This window comes from Thunnus albacares, chromosome 3 (assembly GCF_914725855.1).
Source record: "Thunnus albacares chromosome 3, fThuAlb1.1, whole genome shotgun sequence".
Taxonomy (NCBI): domain Eukaryota; kingdom Metazoa; phylum Chordata; class Actinopteri; order Scombriformes; family Scombridae; genus Thunnus; species Thunnus albacares.
In genome coordinates this window covers 8,273,485-8,293,418 of record NC_058108.1, presented here as the reverse complement: position 1 = coordinate 8,293,418, position 19,934 = coordinate 8,273,485, and the positions used below count along the sequence as shown (strand labels likewise).

The window sequence follows — 19,934 nt, the reverse complement described above, 5'->3', positions numbered from 1 at the left end:
TCTGTCACTGCTGTGAGCAATCATGCTGAGTGAATATTATATAGCTTACATAGCTTTTTCTTCTATACTATAGGTGCTCAAATTGTTGTTTTTGTGCCTCTAAACCTTCTCTTAAGCAACAAGGCTGTGATTACTGCTACAGGTTGAGGATAACAGAAAAATGTGTTCAAGGAATGCTCCGTCATTAAGAAGCGTTAAAATGTGGAATCACGAGTTTGTCCTGTAAAGAAGGCAGATGAACCCCGACCCACCAGCTACCACACCTATGTTGATGGAGAGATTGTATAGAGGAGTAGGGGGGGTAGCCTGTCAGCTGCATTCTTCACTTTCAACCCCCTCCCAGCCCTTCCCACTTTGCCGCTGCTATATAACCAAGGAGACCAAAGTGATGCTTACAACTGCAGATCAACTCCAGTATTCCTACCTGGTCCAGATCCAGACCCTCCAACATGTCGTTCAGCACTAGATCCTATGGCCAGAAGACCATGAGTGTCTACGGTGGAGCAGGTGGTCGTGGGACCCGCATCTCCTCTTCCCAGATGAGCTATGCACCACCCTCCGGCGGCTTCAACCTTTCTGACGGCCTGGACCTCCATGTCGGGGCCAACGAGAAGGCCACCATGCAGAACCTGAACGACCGTCTGGCCTCCTACCTGGAGAAGGTCCGCACCCTGGAGAAGGAAAACGACCGCCTGGATAAGCAGATCAGAGATTGGTACCAGAGCAAAACTGTCATCTGCCACGACTACACCAGCTACTTCGCCATCATCGATGACCTGAAGGACAAGGTAAGAGGAAGCAGGGAGATATGGGTGTGTTTCAGTATTTTCTGTTATCTTCCTCTTCTCATCTTCCTGTTGTTATCATACCTTTTGTTTGTGTAGGAGGGAGGGGGTGGGACAGGTTTTTGTTGGTATGTATGGCATGTGGCTGACAGTGTGATTTGGGGGTTAGGGTATGACAGCTGATATTTGATTTAGACAGCCAGTAAATCCATCATTGCCATAGTTTGGAGGTATGCCATCTCATCAAGAAGCACATGACACAAATGGAAAGCAATAAGGTAGCAATATTTGTTACTGTCATTCCTACTGTGCATCACATCTTGCCGACAGCGTTCAATGTCACAGTGATAATTACAGAAGCCACAGTCTGACCGATATATCAGCAAGTTGATATTAAGTATCATTGGTATCAGTGTATCTCTTTATAAGTTAATAACCACTTTAATAACCACATTTTAAGGAACCCTTTCTGGAAAAGTGTAAAAACTATCAAATGGCATATCAGTGTATTAGAGACTTTTTAAACCCCAAATACCAATATTGGCCTCAAACATCCCATACCGGTAGTGCTGTTGTGTCCGGTAAACTGTCTGAAACATGAGATCCACTGTCTCTTTTTTGACTTGTTTCCCTGTGTTTTTTTCCTTCTCAGATTCGTATTGCCTCTAGACTCAATGCCAAGACAGTCCTGGACATCGACAATGCAAAACTGGCTGCCGATGACTTCAAAATGAAGTGAGTGTGCCCTCTCCACCCTGCCACATAAGTGAAACCTAATATATGCGTCAAAGTGTGAACTAATGTCTAACTGACATTAGTTAGTTGACATGACTTCTAATCTTAACGATCCACTTAAACCTGTCTGACCTGTCTGGCCGGCCTCCTGTGTCCCCCCTCTCAGGTATGAGAACGAGCTGGCCATGAGGATGGCTGTGGAGGCAGACATTGCAGGACTGAAGAGGGTGCTGGATGAGATGAATCTGGCCAGGATGGATCTGGAGAGTCAGTATGAGAACCTGAAGGACGAGCTCATCGTGCTCAAGAGGAACCACGAAGAGGTGAGGGTGTAGAGAGTGGTGGAGCACAAAATTTAACCAGTTCAAGGCTGGTTGACAGCAAAAACTGAGCTTGCATCTGTCAACATGCAATACATTTCTACACACAGGCCAACACCCACACTGTGTATTCACAGTGTCTGAAAGTAAATGTTACTACACCAGTGATTAATGAAACACTGTTCAACATCATCCATCTTTTCACCAGCAGGGAGCTTAACACAGCAGCTATTCACTGCATGAAAAAGTTGTCACCATTTGTCATGGTCTATTATGGTGGTCTAAGCCCTTCGATATGTGCACACATGACCTCTGCCTCACCTCTGATAGCACTGAGGAAATGGCATGTTAGGTTAATGTTTTTATAAACAGCTCTGTCGCCTTTTCCTTTTTCCCAACGCTGCCCCCTTCTCCTCAGCACACTTCCTTGTATTATTCTCTGCCTCCATTAGCTCATTGTCACTGTTTATCTTAGATGTACTGCATGCACACACACAGTTCATAGCACAGATCAAACAACCAAAAGCATGCATGCAAACAATATAGCAAGATAATCTTGTTATAATTAACAAAAAATAAGAGATTACTTAGAGTAATTGCACTGGCTGATTGAGATGTTTCCCTTTGACCCCCACAGGAGATGGCTCTGCTGAGGAGTCAGATGGGCGGCCAGGTCAACGTGGCTGTGGACGCTTCTCCCTCTATGGATCTGAACAAGACTATGACAGACATCAGGGAACACTACGAGGGTGCCATCGCCAAGAACCGCAAAGATCTCGAGTTGTGGTACCAGAACAAGGTGAGAAAGTACCAGTGGTAGCAAGTAACTAAGTACATTTATTCAAGTACTGTACTTAGGTACAATTTTGAGGTACTTGTACTTTACTTGAGTATTTCTATTTTATGCTACTTCATATTACACTCCTCTACATTTCAAAGGGAAATATTGTAATTTCTACTCCACTACATTTATGACAGCTTTAGTTACTTTTCAGATGAAGATTTAACATGTCAGATGTCTATGAGTTGTTAACAGCTCCACCAAATAATGATTTTTCCCTCTAAACTTCTTACTAATTTCAATAAATGTTCAAATGATCCAATATTTCACCAAAAATCAAAGATTGATAAAAAGTCCAAAAACTGAAAACAGATTTGTGTATCAGAACTTTTCTTGTTTTATTCTTTTCTCTCCCATTACTCATCTCATGAACCCTCAGATTTATCTAGTGACCCTTTGGGGCCTGATCCCTAGCTTGGGCACCACTGGACTAAACTAGCTAACTGTATATAAAGTAGTTGAAACTAGCTCCACCTCCAGCAGCTACAACAGTAACATGCTGCTCTAACATTCATGCTTCAGTATTAATAATCTAATGATGTCATATGTAATAATGCTGGACTTTTACTTTAATAACCTGTAATGTACTTGTAATTTTACTTGTTTCGACATTGCTGTATTGGTAAAGTAATGGATCTGAGTACTTTTTCCACCACTGGAAAATATAACTGTTGAACTGATGAATTTTAAAGAGCTAAGTGGAACTTTCTTATCTTGAGAGTATGTCAGTCATCTGCTGTAATTCTTGAGTAAAACATGTGACATTGTGTCTCTGATTTGTCTAGATCGCAGCGGTGGAGCAGGACGTGATCACAAACACAGAGACTCTGGTGACAACCCGCACAGAGATTAAAGACCTGAAGAGCACCCTCCAGAGGCTTGAGATTGAACTGCAGTCCCATCTGAGCATGGTATGTCAACATATATTGACACATAATGCCAGTTACACACTCAGACCAACAGGCCTTGCAGTCAATGCATAAAGAATCTTAATCACTGAATGCCCACTCACATGATAACTTCACCCTCTGACACCACCAGAAAGCATCTCTGGAGGGCACCCTGGCAGAGACTCAGGCCCGCTACGCTGCACAGCTGGCAAGCCTTCAAAACATGGTCACAAGCCTGGAGGCCCAGCTGTCCCAGCTCCACGCCAACATCGCCAGCAACAAGCAAGAGTACGACATGCTGCTGGACCTCAAGACCCGCCTGGAGCTGGAGATCGCAGAGTACAGACGGTTGTTGGATGGGGAGGATGACAGGTGAGAGAGATGAGGGAGGGATCAGATGTTATAGAAAAGAAATACCCACTCAAGTTTAAAACATTTAATCACAATGTGCATATATTCTAATGTTTTCTTCTTCTTCTTCTCTTCTCCATCACCAGTTCAAAACAAGGTAAGCATTCTTTAATTTTCTTTGAAGTGCTGCTGAAGTTTTAACAAGGTTTAAGAAATGTGATGAGATTTGCTCCTGATTGTTGTTTCTTTTCTTTTTCTTCAGTGGTCACCAAGGTCATCACAGTGGTGGAGACAGTTGTGGATGGAAGGGTGGTCGAAAGTAGCAAGACTGTTGATGTGGATGTGGATCAGGTTGAGTGATGCGTTGGAAGCATTATCAAACATCAATAAAGATCATGCAGTTGAATCAGAGTTTTATGTGTGAGAACTTCATTGCTTTCCCTACATTTTCATCATTGTTTTCCCTCACTGATGAATAATGAATCTTTTTGTAAAGAACAAATATCAGAGCAGATATGGCTGCTGATGGCTTGAACGTAACCACCCAATCATTTTATGTGCCCATGTATTCTTAAAAGTTGCATTGATCAGTGTTTTTATACCAATAATGGATCGAGTACTGTACATATAATGAAAAAGGGGTCAATTGTTGTGACAAACTCACAGAGAATTATCTCCAAACTCTGCACTTCTTTTTTTTTTTTTTTTTTTTTTAGCTTTATAGTCTTTTTTAACTCATTGTTTTGGTTTTATGACAAATTTATTATACAGTTGTGTCTCACTGCTCTCAACAATGTTGTTTCCAGCATCAGCAGGCAGCTGTTTTTATCAAACAACCTCTGATAAACGGACTGTAAACCTAGCACAGTTCTTAGAGACCAAACCTCAGCTAAAGCCAATGAATATTAAAATATATGAAACTAACATTCATCAAGTGGCTGGAAATATGACTCCAATGGGATATGTTGCTTTGTTTGTGTCTATGATGCTGCAACGACAACAACAAAAATCCCTATAGACCATCATTTTTTTTAAAAAAACCTTTGACAGGATACCTCAAATTGCAAACAAGGTCCATTATTACTTTTTGCAATATAAATTTTAAACTATGAAGTTTAATATTGTAAATCTTTGTCAAAGCTTGGAAAGGTTATATAAAGACTATGGGACGGACAGGTGGGCTCATGGAAGAATAAAATGAATGCACATGTGTAGTGGGCTGTGCATGATGCAAGCAAATCAGGAAGTATGCTCTGGGTAGCCAGCTGTCACTCACTGGAATGAATGGGTGCCATCTGGTATCACTTTCTTATAATATATCTATGCTTTGCCCCCTAGTAGCCAAACATCATTTAATGCTGCTTTACTCAGTGTAAAGAGAGACTGGGACCTATCTCAGCCTGCATTAGGTGAAAGTAAAGCAAACTCCCTTGATAAGTTGCCCATCAAATAGTCAAATTCATAAGCACATTGTTGTCTAAATAAGAATTAAATTTGAAACAGAAAATCTTAATTCATTTGGGGACAAAGGTCCTGGTGATCATCCGTGCTGTTTTTAACACACACTCAGCTTCAGTCTTATAGTTCAGACCTGGGAGCTGTACAACTGTAGTGTTGTATTACTGAACACTGGGTCGTCTCTGGGGTTTAAGTTCTGATCTCACTGGTATCTCAGAGAAATTGCTGAGGAGAGGGGAGAGCATTTTAACTCTTTTCCTAGAACTTCCAACTAGCCTCAGGATGCATTACTTTCTCTGTCCTTCATTTATCAGGACATAATGTGGCTAACGCTGCTGAAGTACTGCAGCCTCAAGCTATTATGATTTGATTGTGTGCAGGTTTTATACACATATGTTTCAAAATAATGAATTTCAGAACTACCAAACACCTAAATTGACTCTCATCAGGAGGATGAAATGTTCAATTTCAGACATTGCAACTGTAATTATCATGACATTATTTGGAATGATGCAGACACAAATAAGTCAAACATATAGCACAAAATAGTAGTCAGCAAACAGAGAGCCTTTTATTGCATTCACATGTGTGATGGAAGTACTGGATTCAAATGTTGTGCTTTGGCCATCAGGTGTTGCTCCCTTGTGTTGTGTTTGCTGTGTGAGACAGATTATGAGGTTGTGGTGGTGGAGGACACCACCTTGCCGTCCTTCAGTTCCTCTGTGACCACTATCACCTTGGTGCTGGACTTTCCGCCGATGGTCATTGAGCTGGCAATGCTGTTGAGAGTAAGAGAATCATTGTTATAATGTTTCAATTTACAGAATAGTTATTAGTTTATGATGAAGGGATACAAATGTTCTATTACTTGCACACATACAGTATAGTTTTATTTTTAAAGACCATACATTCACATGCGATCACATCATGCATTTCTCTTCCAAAGTGCTATCCTTCTCTCTTCTCTTACCTGCCCTCTCCGTCCAGCAGCCTCCTGTATTCTGCAATTTCCATCTCCAGACGAGTTTTGATGTCGAGCAGCATTTTGTACTCTTGGCTCTGGTTTTCCATGTCAGCACGCAACTGCATCAATTGTTCTTCCAGGCCCGTCACCTGCATCTGGAGGCTTTGGAGCTGCATGGAGTATCGTGCCTCTGTGTCAGCTAAAGTGCCTTCCAGGGCCGCTTTCTGCAGGAGGGAGGAAAAGCAAAGAGGGATGGTGAGGAGAGAAACAATGAATACACTGAAAAATACTGTAGGTGTATCAAACTTTGTATGTAATTTTGCAGAGGGAGGAATAAGTAAAGAGTGTACAGAATGCAAAAGTGATGAATAAGAACATAAGGGTTTACCATGCTAAGCTGGGACTGTAGCTCGATCTCCAGACCCTGCAGTGTGCGACGGATCTCTGAGATCTGGGATTTGGAGGTCTGCAGAGTTTCTGTGCTCACAGCCACCTCCTTGTTCAGCGCCTCTGTCTGCAGTAGACATAGGAGAAGTCAGTTTCATGTTTAACCACACGCCTTTGAACAAGAGTCTAAGCAGACAATGAAAATTACAAGTGAAAGAAATATACAGTGTTGGCTGTGTCACTAAATAAATACTAGGGTAAGGGTTGAATCTTACCTTTGTCTGGAACCAGCTTTCCAGCTCTTTCTGGTTCTTGGCAGCCACATTCTCATACTGCTCACGGATCTCAGCCATGATGACGCTCAGGTCTGCCTGTGGCTTTGCATCCACCTCCACGTTAATCTGTCCGGTCATCTGTGACCTCATGGCTGCCATTTCCTGTTGAATAAACAGGTTGGTAAGAGGTTTGGTCAGTTTGAGTGACAAGTTAAAGAAAATATCAACTCCTGACAGATTTTACTTTACAGTAGCAAATTAATCACAATGCAAATGTTCAGAGTTTTGCTTTACCCACCTCCTCATGGTTCTTTCTGAGGAAGATCAGCTCCTCCCTGAGGCCTTCTATCTGCATCTCCAGGTCTGATCTGGACAGTGTCAGCTCATCCAACAGTTTCTTTAGACCAGCGATATCTGCCTCAACTGACTGACGCATAGCTAGCTCATTCTCATACCTGTCACACAGCAAGAGATCAAACATCAATGTTTGCACCTTCAAAATATGCATCTCTTGTTGCTTTAGAGTCAATTCTCAATTTTTTTACATTTCACCAAGACACTTTCAGTCATCATGATTCTTACTTGGTTCTGAAGTCGTCTGCTGCCAGTTTTGCATTGTCAATTGCCAGATAGATTCCTCCATTGACACGGGTGGCATCCTGGATCTGGGTGATGAAGAAATGTTTCATGTTACATAATGAATTGAATTCTTTCATAAAACTGTCTCCAATTGCAAATAGACTCTGTAGACATTAACTATGCTGTCAGCAACACTTCATAAAGCATTACATGTAACACAAGGACAGTAAAGCCCACGATCACTATCAACAAAATTTTGCATTGCCACTTGGATTAACTGTAAATTTCCAGAGGATCACTTTGCATTGCATGATAAACTACAGTGTGAAATGCCTCAGCTTCTCATGACATACCTTTCCCTGCAGGTCAGCAATGGTGGCCTCAAAAGCTGAGTAGTCACGGGCACCGGGGGAGGTCTTACTCTCCAAGAACTGGCGGATCTTGAGTTCCAGCTCGGCATTGGCCTTCTCAAGGTTGCGCACCTTATCCAGGTAGGTGGCCAGACGGTCGTTCAGGTTCTGCATGGTGGCCTTCTCGTTGGCCCCCACATGGATGTCAACGCCATCACCTACCCCAAAGCCTGAGCTCCCTCCCCCTCCCATGCCAAAACCATAACCACCTGCACCACCTCCTGAGCTGAAAAGGCTGGAGGAGGAGATTCTTGCTCCAGAGCCCCCTGCACCACCATACACACTTGAAGCATATCCCCTACGCACTGAACCGCCTCCACCCAATCCTCCACTTGCATAGGAGCGCCCAGAAAAAGAGCTTTTTATGGTGCTGCTTCTCATCGACATGGTTGCTGTTGTGATGGTTGCTCAGGGAGTCTGCCTGTCTCGGAGAGGAGATGATGGACTGAGATGTACAGCGTTGCCTCCCTCACCCTTTATATCCTGCACAGGGCTGCTGCCTCTGCTGTGAGTGGAGACGTGCAGAACGGAAGGGAGGAGCATGTCCTAAAATGGGTGCTCTGCCCCACCCATCACACACTGCCCTTCAGGTTCATTTTATGCAATGATTACAGGGAGAAAGTGAAGTTACACTTAATCCTACTTTGTGAGGAAATTTAATGACATCATTCAAACGTTAAAACTAGCTTCAAAACTCATTTGCTTATGCATATACATATATATATATATATATATATATATATATATATATATATATATATATACACATATGCTTCATTATTCATTATTCATATCCATGCTCTATATTGATGTGCATCAAAGCAGGGCATCCATCCGAACTTTTATCTTTTATTTCTACAGTAACTATGAATATGAATAGTAAAACAGCCACACCTGTCACTGTTAGCCTTAGGTTAGTTATTCAGGTAAATCCTTCAGGTTTAAGTCTTTGTCAGTGTTCTGACAGGTAATCTGTCTTTATTGAATTTGTGCCATAACAAACCTGTTATGTAACCAAGGAAACGAGTACTGTAAACACAGTAAAATGGATGATGAGTCTTTCAATTGACTCTCAGCCAGCGCACTTCTTCCCACACACCTCTCTGCCTTATTTTTTTTTTTGCCGTTGATGTTATCTTGCAGTTAAATCAACTTCCAAGTGCTGATTCTTTTGTGTTTCAAAGTTTCATTTTATTTTTAACATCTTAAACTTTGCTAAATGAGTTCTGATACTTTGTCTTCTGTTTTTTGCTCAACAATAGCCTGCAGGGTTGCCAGTTCAAATCCATTTTTTTATAGACTTTTATGACATTAGTTGAGAACTGGCTTTTTCAAGACTGGGCACAGCACTGCTGGAAATCTCCCCATGATGAGTCTGCTTGTTCTTTATTTTTCTTGGCATTGTGCATTGGCATGTGTATCATGCCCAAACAAGAACAAGCGCCTGCTTGTTTGCTTCTTTCCATTTCACCACAGTATTTCTTTTTAGTCTTATACAAAGCCCCAGAGGATTTTGAACAACAAGTCTCACATCAAGCATGTGGAAAGGTTGATTTAATTTAAAAACGTAGGCATTTAAACTTTTCTTTGCAGTTCTGGATTCATGGATGCAACAATAATGCATTTATATTTTGGGGCATTTAGCTTGGGGTTAAAGCTAACAAAGAGTTGTTTTATCTCTAACTACCAGATGACTGTTGCAAACTGTCCACACACACAGCTTGGGGTAATACAAGCCAGATGTTTCTTTTTTTCAATCCCGTTTTTCGTTTTGAGGTTACAACTCATCCCATGCGCGTGCTAAAAGCCTATAAATTATGTCAGACATTTTTGTCCCTCTGGAGACAGCATTTTCACACCAACACACCAAACTCTAGTGTGCACATACTGTAATGTGTAGCTCCGTACAGCTGAGTTGCACTTCATCAAGAGTATTACTGCTCCATTTAGAGATGCCCACACTCTTTCTTTTTAGATTGGTTCACAAGTGTTGCCTGACTGGAAAAGTATCTTTTGTACAATTTCAAACATTTAGCTTGCAGTTTCACAACACAACAGTCTGTGCACATTGTTATCTGGTGGGTGTGGCACTAGTGAAAAGGTTTAAATAGAGCATATTATTACGGTACATTCTGGTTTAGTTAGTTTATATAAAGTTTACAGGATGTTGGTGTTGTTGTGAAACTTTCTTACATTTCATTTAAATGAAATACTAAACATATTGACACATTGCACAACTGGCAAATTACCACTTCACTTTGTTAATAAAAATAAAATAGACACTATGAAAATATAAAGAACATTTATCACATCCATAAAGAGAAGACATTTTAATAGTAATTGGTGGTAATCAAAGATTATGTAAAGCATGACTGAGACATTTGTCCTCAGGCACTAGGCAACGATTGCATCTGCCCAAATACAGTAGCACACAGCAACAGAGTGGCAGAGTTCTCACTGTGCTCTGCAAGTCAAACAGGATTAAAGTTGGAGAATGTGACGTAGATAAAGTTACGTTTTTTTACAGTAAAACATTTGCTTACTTGACTTCCTTTTCTGAAATTAAATTCATACAGTTTAAAATTCCCTTTCACCAGGTTGAGCATGAGGGCTCATTTTTGACTTTGGAAACAGTTTGACATGGTTAGAGTTAGATTATCAGGATAGATAATTGGATCAACATTATTATGATAGGGTTAATTTATTCTTTCTAAGAAAGTTCATTAACTAAACCTGGTTTATATTTTATTTTTACAGGTCCAGTAATCACATCAAAACTGTGTATCACAGTAAAACTACATAAAAATCGCCATAGGCTATGTAATCGTTTAGTGGGTAACATTTAGCATGGTAGCTTGTTGGCATTCTAACATGCTAACATTGGTATGATAACATGCTAGGTTCAGCATGTGACATTTATAATGTTAGCATGTGCATTAATGTCGACACATAAGCATAGCATTGCAGCTTTAACTGAATTGTTACAGAAGTGAGTTGTTGGCAGGCCAGATTCTGTAGTAGTGTGCTGTGTACTGTAGTACTCAATCAGCAGAATCTTAACTTCATGCTTTACTGAGTTTACATGTCTCTAGCTTTTTACTTTATATTTTTTTTACAATTGCTAACACACATTTCTGCACAAAATGAAACTAAAGTATTACCAGTAATGCAGTTTTCACCCATGCATATTCACTATATACTACTATATACTACATACATGTATAGGAGAGCTACAGATATAGAAGGACAACAGTGCTGGTCAACCCTGTCTTGGGTTGAGGTCCTCAGTGTTGTATGACCCAATTAGGAGTTTAGTGTATTTTTATTTTTCTCTTTTTAGATGTAGCAGAATGTATCAAATTGCAGCCCATTTACAGTAATTTTGCATTATGTTAGGTCTTTGAATGCAAATTGAACAGTTTTGACAATAGTATGTAAATATGTGCAAAATGGAAATAAACAGAGTTTTTTTGGTGGTTGAGTTTGAGTGAGAGAGTCGTTTGTGATTTTGAAAGGTGTGGTCACTGTAGCATTTTGTGTCAAGGCAAAAATGAAAAATGATCCACAGTTTAGTCCACATTGACTTCTGTGGTGCTGACTGTGAAGAGTTTGGAAAAAGTGAACTCAGTATTGAGTAATACAGGTTAGCAGTTGTAAAAAAAAATGTAAATTTCACTTTTGTGAATTTTAAGAGGGTTTGTACTTTACCTAATTAATTAATTATTGTTGCATCACTTAGGAAAAAAATACAGGCACTTTATCTCCTTCTGCAATTAAACGACAGTTAATTCTTTTGAAAAAACTCACAAGCCACAAAACCCACAAAAATCACATAAAAGTCCTTTTGAGGCAGCAGTAGTCGGGAGCTGCAGAAGAATGCTTGTGACTGGAAGGCTACATACTGAGCAGGGCACTTAAATCCCTGCTGCTCTAAGGAGCTGCAGAAGCCAACAGATGAGACTGGCTGCCTCACTGTGAAGCAAGTACAGCGTTGTTGCTGAAAAAGAGCATTTTCACACCTGCAGATAGATAAAAAATAATCATATAGCAAATAGTTTCATTCACTGGCTCTGCATTCATATTCAGATGTTCTTGTTTTAGGATTTTTTGATTTAAAACACAGAAGTGTTAAGAGACTTTATACGTTTCTTCCCAGGTTGTATCTCTTTGTCAATACATACACTTTATATGTACGTTTAATTCATTTGAATTTAAATTTAGTTAAAGAGTAAAACAACATTTTGCAATCAACAGACACTGTGTGCACTCTTCTGCTTTGGCAAACAGAGGACAGAGTTGGATTTTATGTGAATGATTAATGGTGATGGTATGTCTGGCGGTAGGGCAAGGTGTGACTGTGGTTTCTGTGTGTGAAGTAAGAATGAATGAGGTATGTAAAGTTTTAATTGAGACACTCCTGCAAACCAGATGCTCCATTCACTAAGAAAGATTTTTTTTTTAAAGCTTTTCAGAGAATTTACATTGAAACTTCACTGCAGACTTTAATAGATGTATGTGCTGTATGTGTAGCGGATGATTATCTGCTAGAAACTCATCTAGACATGAGTTGTACTCGCAATTCAACTTGCAGGTCTTTTGTCAAGAACCATATCAATAACTCTTTATGACACTTTTACTGTGTCATAGATGCCATCCACTTTTCATCTGAATGGGAATGAGTTCTCAGAATGCAAAAAGCCCATTGAAGTCTGGGTACGAAGTTCCTTGTATAACCGCGGCTGGTGGTGAAAACAGGATCAGTATGTTCAAAATGCGGTTACTGTTGTTACATGAGAAATAGCCCGGAGTGCTTTTACCTGGGTGTGTTCGTCTCATAAAGGAGAGAAGACCAACGTTAAACAATATCTCACTTTTTATCTCTTGTAGGAGAATGAATGAGGGCTGCAGTGACTCACTGAAGGTTGTTTTTATTTTTTTTTTTAACAATGCTCCTCTGCCTTTGTGATACTTAGAGACTAATTTCAGGCCAAGACAGATTTCTGTTGTATCTTGCTCACAGCCTGCAGATACTGACAACACCCTTTACTACCAGGGATGATTCATGCAACACTCCGATGCTCAGATGCACTGGGAGGTCTGGCAATTTACAACAGAGAATGAAATAAAACCAAGGAGAGCTAGATTCACTTTTTGTCCTTAATAATATATAAAAGTAACTTATATATTCATGTGAGAGCTTCACTGTCTCTTCAGTCCATTTGGAAATCATTACAGTGCTTAACTGGATTGAATGAAGAGCCCGCATTCACACAATGAATGGCCTTAATTGTGTGTGTTTTGTTGATAACAGAGATTAATGCAGCCAGCTGAAAGAAAACTTAGATTTTCTTATGTGATACACACAAGCATGAAAGAACATGACCGTGTGTGACCACTTTTTACTTTGCAAGGCATTAAGTTGAATTTGATGTTAGGAATTCATTTTAAAACAGGACTTTACTGTGTGTGATCAGGTGAGAACATGAACAGTGAAGGGGGGAAAGTGTGCATCTGCAAATCAACAGATTTAGTTTCTCTGTTTTAATCATGAAAGTGACAAACAGTCTTTTGAGTCTGCCTGTAAAGTGAGTTAGGTGTGAGTTTCGCAGGTCCACTAATGATGGTGGTTTTTGTCTTGTCTAGTCATGCAGAACGGTTCAGATTGCAATGGTTAGACAGTGAAGCAAATGAATATGGTCCTCTTTGCCTAAACTTGATAGTTCTATGCTGCTCAAAGCTGCTGAAACAGCATGAATCACATCTCAGGATCATTAATTTAGTTTAATAACCCTGCAACGACGTGCTAACAGAGGGGAGCAGAAAAGCAGTGAAAGGAACAAAGGTATTACATGTTGAGTCATTTTGACCAACAGGGTAATTCATCAGGAAGGTGAATCATTGATGTTTTGATGTTTGGAAATCTCAAGTCTCCACTTGATTCAACTCCACCCAAATGAAGACTGAAGCATAACCTGTAAATCTCACCGGACCAATTCTTCACCTTGGAAATATTTAGAGAGCTACTGTGTAACATTCAGGACATGTATCCTCTCTGGAGAAGCTATTGTGCTATTTCTAGAACATTGTTTATTGTTCTGCAAGTAAGTTCAGTTAATCATGTCTTAAAATATCTTTTGTGCAGCAACAATTTGTTTCTACTTTGGTAAAAATAAGGTCATGAGATCCACCATAGTTATGTCAAGACTGCACCTCTGGATGGAAAGACAAAGGTGACACCTAGTGGTCTTGAGTAGAATTGCATTCTAAATACTACATGGTGCTTAAGAGTTAACATTTAATTAGGTTTTATTGTATATTGTTGTGATTGCCACCAGAGTATCCACACAGGAAAAATACAGAAGACACCCAACCTTAAGCTCTTGCAGCAAAATATTATTGAACTTCTATCATTTTCTTTCTGAGACCTAAAACTGGCTTGATACTGTAGCAGGGAGCCAATCTAAAAGATTGAGAAGTTGCATTGTTCATGTAGGTTTCTCTACATAGCAATGTGTTTTTTTTAACAGTATCTGATATTGGTGTATGAACAAGTGTCTCAACACTTTTACGATTGTTATTTGTGTGTCCAAAACATGATTTTGTTTTAAACAGTAAGTTATACCATCTGTGGTTAAATTATGCTATTTGAAAAGCACAAAACCCTTTTTGATTTGTGATTAAACATACATTTTCATCTTTATTTCCTGGATTTTGATCATAATTTGACCCCATATTGAGCATTCACCACAAAAATCTCATTACTTACTCCCACCTCGCTATAAAAATGCAATAAAAAAGGACAGAGAGAATACGCAAAGGCAACCTCCCCTCCCCCTTAATAAGCAAATGTGCTTTTTTAATATAGTTTGGATTTTGGATATTATAATATAACCTGTAGACAGAAAAGCTGAACATAACAGATGACTGTAGTAAATAATTCATTAAGCAGGTATTATGGGAATCAATTATTAACTAATTAGTGGCCAAATCATCATAAAAGCGTAGCATCAGCAGAGTTGTTACTGAAGGTCCTCCACTTGAGTGTCAACAACGGAAGACACCACCTTTCCATCAATGATTTCCTCCACGATGGTCTTCACTCGCCTCTCGACGTGGGGTTTACGCTCTGCAGTGGTAGAGAAGAAACATAATGCATCAGCGACGGTTGCTGCAGCCTAATGACAGCAAACGTTTGCAGGAAAGTAAAGTCAGCTCAGTGGACAGTTTCTTACCTTCCACTCGTTCCACCACCTTGCTGATGACCACCGCCCTGTGGAGAGAGTGGACACGTTTTAAAACATAATGTTCTGCTTAAGCTGTTGGCCGACAAATAAAAAATTAAAGAATGCTTAATCTCTCACTTTTGTTGAGAATTTCCATCCAGCAGTCTCCTGTACTCAGCGATCTCCATTTCCAGGCGCATCTTGATGTCCAGCAGCATGTTGTATTCGCTTCTCTGATGCTCGAGGGAGACTCTCATCTGCTGCAGCTCCACCTCCAGCGTGTTGATGGTCTGCTGCAGCTGGCTGAGCTGAACACTGTATCGACTATTTGTGTCTGCTAAATTCTGTTGCAGGCACTGAATCTGCAGGACAAACGGGAATGATGTAAGAGAAGCTGCAAGAGAGGAAAAACTGCCCTGTCTGCCTGACGAGAAATCATAAAGTTACAGCTTCATGATGCACAAAACAAATATGATCCCTACACAGACAAAGTGTAAAATGTACTCTGTCTTTTTGTCTTTTACCTACCTGTGAGTGGGAGCTTTGGCAATTAATCTCCAAACCCTGGTAGGTTCTCTTCAGCTCTGAGAGCTGCGAAGAAAATGTCTTCACCTCTGTTGTGCAAGTGACGATTTGTGTCTGGAGAGCGTCCATCTTTACACACACACACACATAAATATATACAATAAATATCATGAATTTTCCATCTATGAATCTTCTTATCCTAATTTTTGTTCTTTGTCATTTTGTGCATGTTACTCTCCCATCTCACCTTATTTTGAAACCATTTCTCAGCGTCCTGCTTGTTCTTGATCACCAGCTCTTCATACTGTTTCCTCATTTCCTCCAGGACTGTCGGTAGCTCCACAGAGTCTGCACTGTCCACCTTGACCTCCACAGCGCCACTCTGCTGGACCCTTAGGTGCTTCATCTCCTGCAACATGAAAAGGAGAAAACTTTTATCTCTTCTACAGGTGTGAGCATCATGGCTGCCACCACCAACAGATGGTGCCATTGTACTAGAAACAGACCAAAGCAATGGACCGCCCTGCTTTCAAATCTTTCTGTTTCAAACAGGACAGAGGAGACATTTCACCGGAGCTGAATGGTTCTGACCTCCTCATGGCTATTCTTGATATACGCCAGCTCCCCTTTCAGACTTTCAATCTGCATCTCCAGGTCACTGATGGAAAGAGTCAGGGCGTCCCGGACCCCTCGGAGACGAGTCACATCAGCCTCCACTGACATACGCAGGTTTAACTCCACCTCATACCTACAGAAGGAGGTCAGGGGGAGTTACAGAAGCTGTTTGAAGATGTGTTTGTTTTCTACTGTACATCATCATTATAGACTGTTAAAGTTTCAATAAAATCACATTATATTTAACAATAAATGCAAAAATCTCTTTTTGTACCCTTTCCGTTAATGTAAATCTTATTCAAAACATAAACAATTAACCATTATTTTACAGCAATTACAAAAGTTTCTTTTCTTCTTCTTTCTTTATACTTTAATGAGATTATTGGAGAGTATATCTGGATTTTACCATGAAGTGACAGAAAAATGTAAACCTACTTCATTTTAAAGTCTTCCATTGCCAGTCGAGCATTGTCAATCTGCAGGATGACACTTTGATTCTCTGAATATCTCCTTGCAATCTAAATGGAGGGGGGGGGAATGAAAAATTGAACACTATATTCTTTCTCTGTTTCTAGTTAATTGTACTGTAAAATAGTTTTCTTAGTTTTCTCATCATTCTAATGTGTCGTGATGTGTTAAATATGAGCAGTACCTGAGCTCGGAGATCACTGATGGTGGCAAAAAAGCCTTTGAAGTCATGGGTAATAACACATCTCTTCTCATAGAACTGTCTGATCTGCAGCTCCAGGTTCTTGTTGGCACTTTCCAGGGAACGTACCTGCATACACAAGTAGAGGGTCACATTACGCAACGACAGATATAAAGCACTTTAGTTCCTCCTCCTGGGTGATTGTTTACTCGGTGAAAGGAATTTTTCTAATCCAAAAAAGGATATTTTAACAATCCTTATTGCATTAATATATTAGTATCTTAATGTTGCAATTGGTCATGGTGGAGCTCTGTTTTAGTACAGGTATGTTATACATTGTTAGGTAATGCATGAATAAAATGACGTAAATGTGAAACACTCAAACACCTCAGTACTGTAATTAAGCAGTCAGTACTTTATATGCATTAAGGTATTTTCCACCACTGTTCTCCATCCAGCTTCATATAGATATAATGTATCTTCCAACCCAAATTTCCAGAGGCCTGTAATCTTTATTATCATTTTTCATAAGATCAAAAAATAAGCTGTCAAAACAAAAACATCAGGGACTGGTTCGGCAGTAATAAGAGACAATGCTGCTGCTTCTATCACATTGTACTGTTGACAGCCAAGTCTTATCTCCAGCATGTATTGCATCCTCCGATTTTTTCATGCGGGTACAGAATTCAAGTTGACAATTTGTGGGTGAGTGTGCGTCCTACATGCATATAAGGTGTGATTATGTGTATGTGTTAGAACAGATGCATTGTGCATGCAAGGAGATGGGGAACTTCCCTTGGAAAAAAAAAAGAGAATATATCCCATGAATATATCTTTGCACTTCACTGATTCTGATGCAGTTCTGGATGTAGATTAAAACATTTTTTAAATTATTATTATTATTATTGTTGTACTATGTGCTTTCTTAGTGCTTTCTAGGCTTCAAAGAAAGTACATGAAAGTGGGATTGCTGCAGCTCAGTGTGTATCATCATCATCATCATCATCATCATCATCATCATCATGGCTTACCTTCTCCAGGTAGGAGGCCAGGCGGTCGTTGAGGTTCTGCATGGTCACCTTCTCGTTGGTGACCACTGCAAAGTCGGAGCCGTAGCCGGACCCGGAGGAGAAGACTGAGGTGGACTGGGAGATGCGGGTCCCGTAACCTCCCGCGCCCCCGTACACGCTGGGCGCGCGCCCCTTGTAAATCGCGGTGGAGATGCGGCTCTGTCCGCCTCCGACGAGCTGCATCCCTCCGCTCTGGCTGACGCTGCCGGAGCTGGAGATGCTGCGGTTGCTGTAGCTGGTTTGCCGTTCCACAGAGACAGACATGGCGACAGGTGGAGGTGGAGGTTGACCTGGAGGTGATGCGCAGAGCTGGAGAGTCTGAGACAGAGTCTGTACGAGGAGTGCCTCTGCCTGAGACAACTGGCATTTTATAGGAGTCTGAGGGAAGGAGACAGCGCCAGGTCGGATACCACAACAGCGTGTGGTATGCGGGTAATGGTTTTTTTAAAAAACCTTATAGGTGTGTACACTAACATTTGCGGTGGAAGACAAGCTGAATATCTTGTTGGGCCACTTGATGGCTGCTGTGATAACCTGGCATCCAGCCAAGTGTTTTGTTTTGTTTTTTTCTTCAGTGTCAGTTCTACTTAGACTGTACAAGGTTTCAATGAATAAACGTACTTGGCTAGTGAAGATGATTCTGATCTTCCTCGTACACAAGTTGGATTCATAACAAATAAAACAAACCTTACTCAATTCAATACACATGTATTTTGCTGCTGTCTGGTATTAGCAGCAGTTTATATGGTGGCTAATGTTAGCAGGACATTTATGTGTAACTGACTTTACTATGAGTCTGACTTTACCACTCTTCTTTTCTTGTACTGTACTGTTACTTTAAATTTTGTTATTATGTAACTTGTGGATGTTGTTAGTTACCCTACATAGACCAGCTTTAAAGTAATTTAGCAATATTTTCACAAATAGCATATTGTGGAAACTTATTGTAACTTTTTTGGAGCTCTTAAATGGAAGTCAACAGGTGCATCACAGCATCCTGTCTTTGTGTTAATCTACCATCTACCTTAAAGTCCCCCTCCACTCAAAAATGTGTTTTTCTTCTTGTTGCTACAGTTGGATGTTCGAGCTTCACATTGTAGAATGATGTTTGTGCAGAGTTTATAGTGAAGGAGGAGACATCTTGTGTCCAGCTGTTAAACAATGAACAATATTTGCATATTTATAGATTCTGGATTTTTTTAATGATGGAGACGGAGGAGGTGTAATTTTAAGGATTTTAAAGTGGTAATTATACTTTTTTAAGCAGAGTATTTTTGAATGTCTTAATACATGTGTGAATGGGATCTTTAAGTAAGCAAGTCTAACAGCAGTTATACCGGCATTAATGTATGTTTTTCTCCCATTTGCATACTGGTTTTCAACTATACTAAAGGCTTTTCTGTCCTCAGGTACGAATGAGATTCATCCAGAGCACAGCAGAGCTCAATTATCTGGTGGTTTCCTACTGTAATGTCAATGCACTGTTGCATAACAGCTAGGCAAGCATTTTATAAACACTTTTTCAAAGCTCTGCACCGGCCCACACTCTCTCTGCAGCCAGCACCTGTCCCATCATCATCTTCATCATCATATCTTCTCTGTTACTATAAGTTCTTAACTCTCTCTGCAGCTCAAACTGCAACAAATCTGCCTCAAACATCTACTCAGGGATAAAATAGTGTGTCTGCTAGAAAGTGTGCAATGCAAACTTTAACTTGCATGACACATAAATGACAAATGACATCTGAAGCGAATGTCAACAAAGCAACAAAGATGTTATTTGAAGTATTGCAAACTGGTTCCTCTAATCGCCTTCTGTTTTTTTTTTAACGACTAAAGGGAGCACACAAAAGCCTT

At 40.3% G+C, this 19,934-nt stretch overlaps 3 protein-coding genes across 3 annotated transcripts; 1 reads left to right on the top strand and 2 right to left on the bottom strand.

Moving 5' to 3' along the window:
- The first annotated feature begins 346 nt into the window (after positions 1 to 346).
- Positions 347 to 4,333, top strand: krt98 (keratin 98). The gene is made up of 8 exons (XM_044346174.1): positions 347 to 788; positions 1,438 to 1,520; positions 1,687 to 1,843; positions 2,478 to 2,639; positions 3,467 to 3,592; positions 3,723 to 3,943; positions 4,069 to 4,079; positions 4,185 to 4,333. The coding sequence occupies exons 1-8, from the start codon at positions 450 to 452 to the stop codon at positions 4,280 to 4,282; spliced, it is 1,197 nt and encodes a 398-aa protein (XP_044202109.1). The 5' UTR covers positions 347 to 449; the 3' UTR covers positions 4,283 to 4,333.
- Positions 4,334 to 5,926: 1,593 nt separating this feature from the next.
- Positions 5,927 to 8,459, bottom strand: krt15 (keratin 15). Its single transcript, XM_044346171.1, has 7 exons — positions 7,939 to 8,459; positions 7,589 to 7,671; positions 7,305 to 7,461; positions 7,007 to 7,168; positions 6,733 to 6,858; positions 6,351 to 6,568; positions 5,927 to 6,159 (listed from the first exon to the last, which is right to left on the bottom strand). Exons 1-7 carry the CDS (start codon positions 8,380 to 8,382, stop codon positions 6,051 to 6,053), a joined length of 1,299 nt encoding a protein of 432 aa, XP_044202106.1. The 5' UTR covers positions 8,383 to 8,459; the 3' UTR covers positions 5,927 to 6,050.
- A 5,817-nt stretch (positions 8,460 to 14,276) lies between these two features.
- Positions 14,277 to 19,192, bottom strand: LOC122979016 (keratin, type I cytoskeletal 19-like). The gene is made up of 9 exons (XM_044346170.1): positions 18,039 to 19,192; positions 17,011 to 17,136; positions 16,794 to 16,876; positions 16,335 to 16,491; positions 15,991 to 16,152; positions 15,747 to 15,872; positions 15,357 to 15,580; positions 15,228 to 15,265; positions 14,277 to 15,121 (listed from the first exon to the last, which is right to left on the bottom strand). The coding sequence occupies exons 1-9, from the start codon at positions 18,339 to 18,341 to the stop codon at positions 15,015 to 15,017; spliced, it is 1,326 nt and encodes a 441-aa protein (XP_044202105.1). The 5' UTR covers positions 18,342 to 19,192; the 3' UTR covers positions 14,277 to 15,014.
- Positions 19,193 to 19,934: the final 742 nt, after the last annotated feature.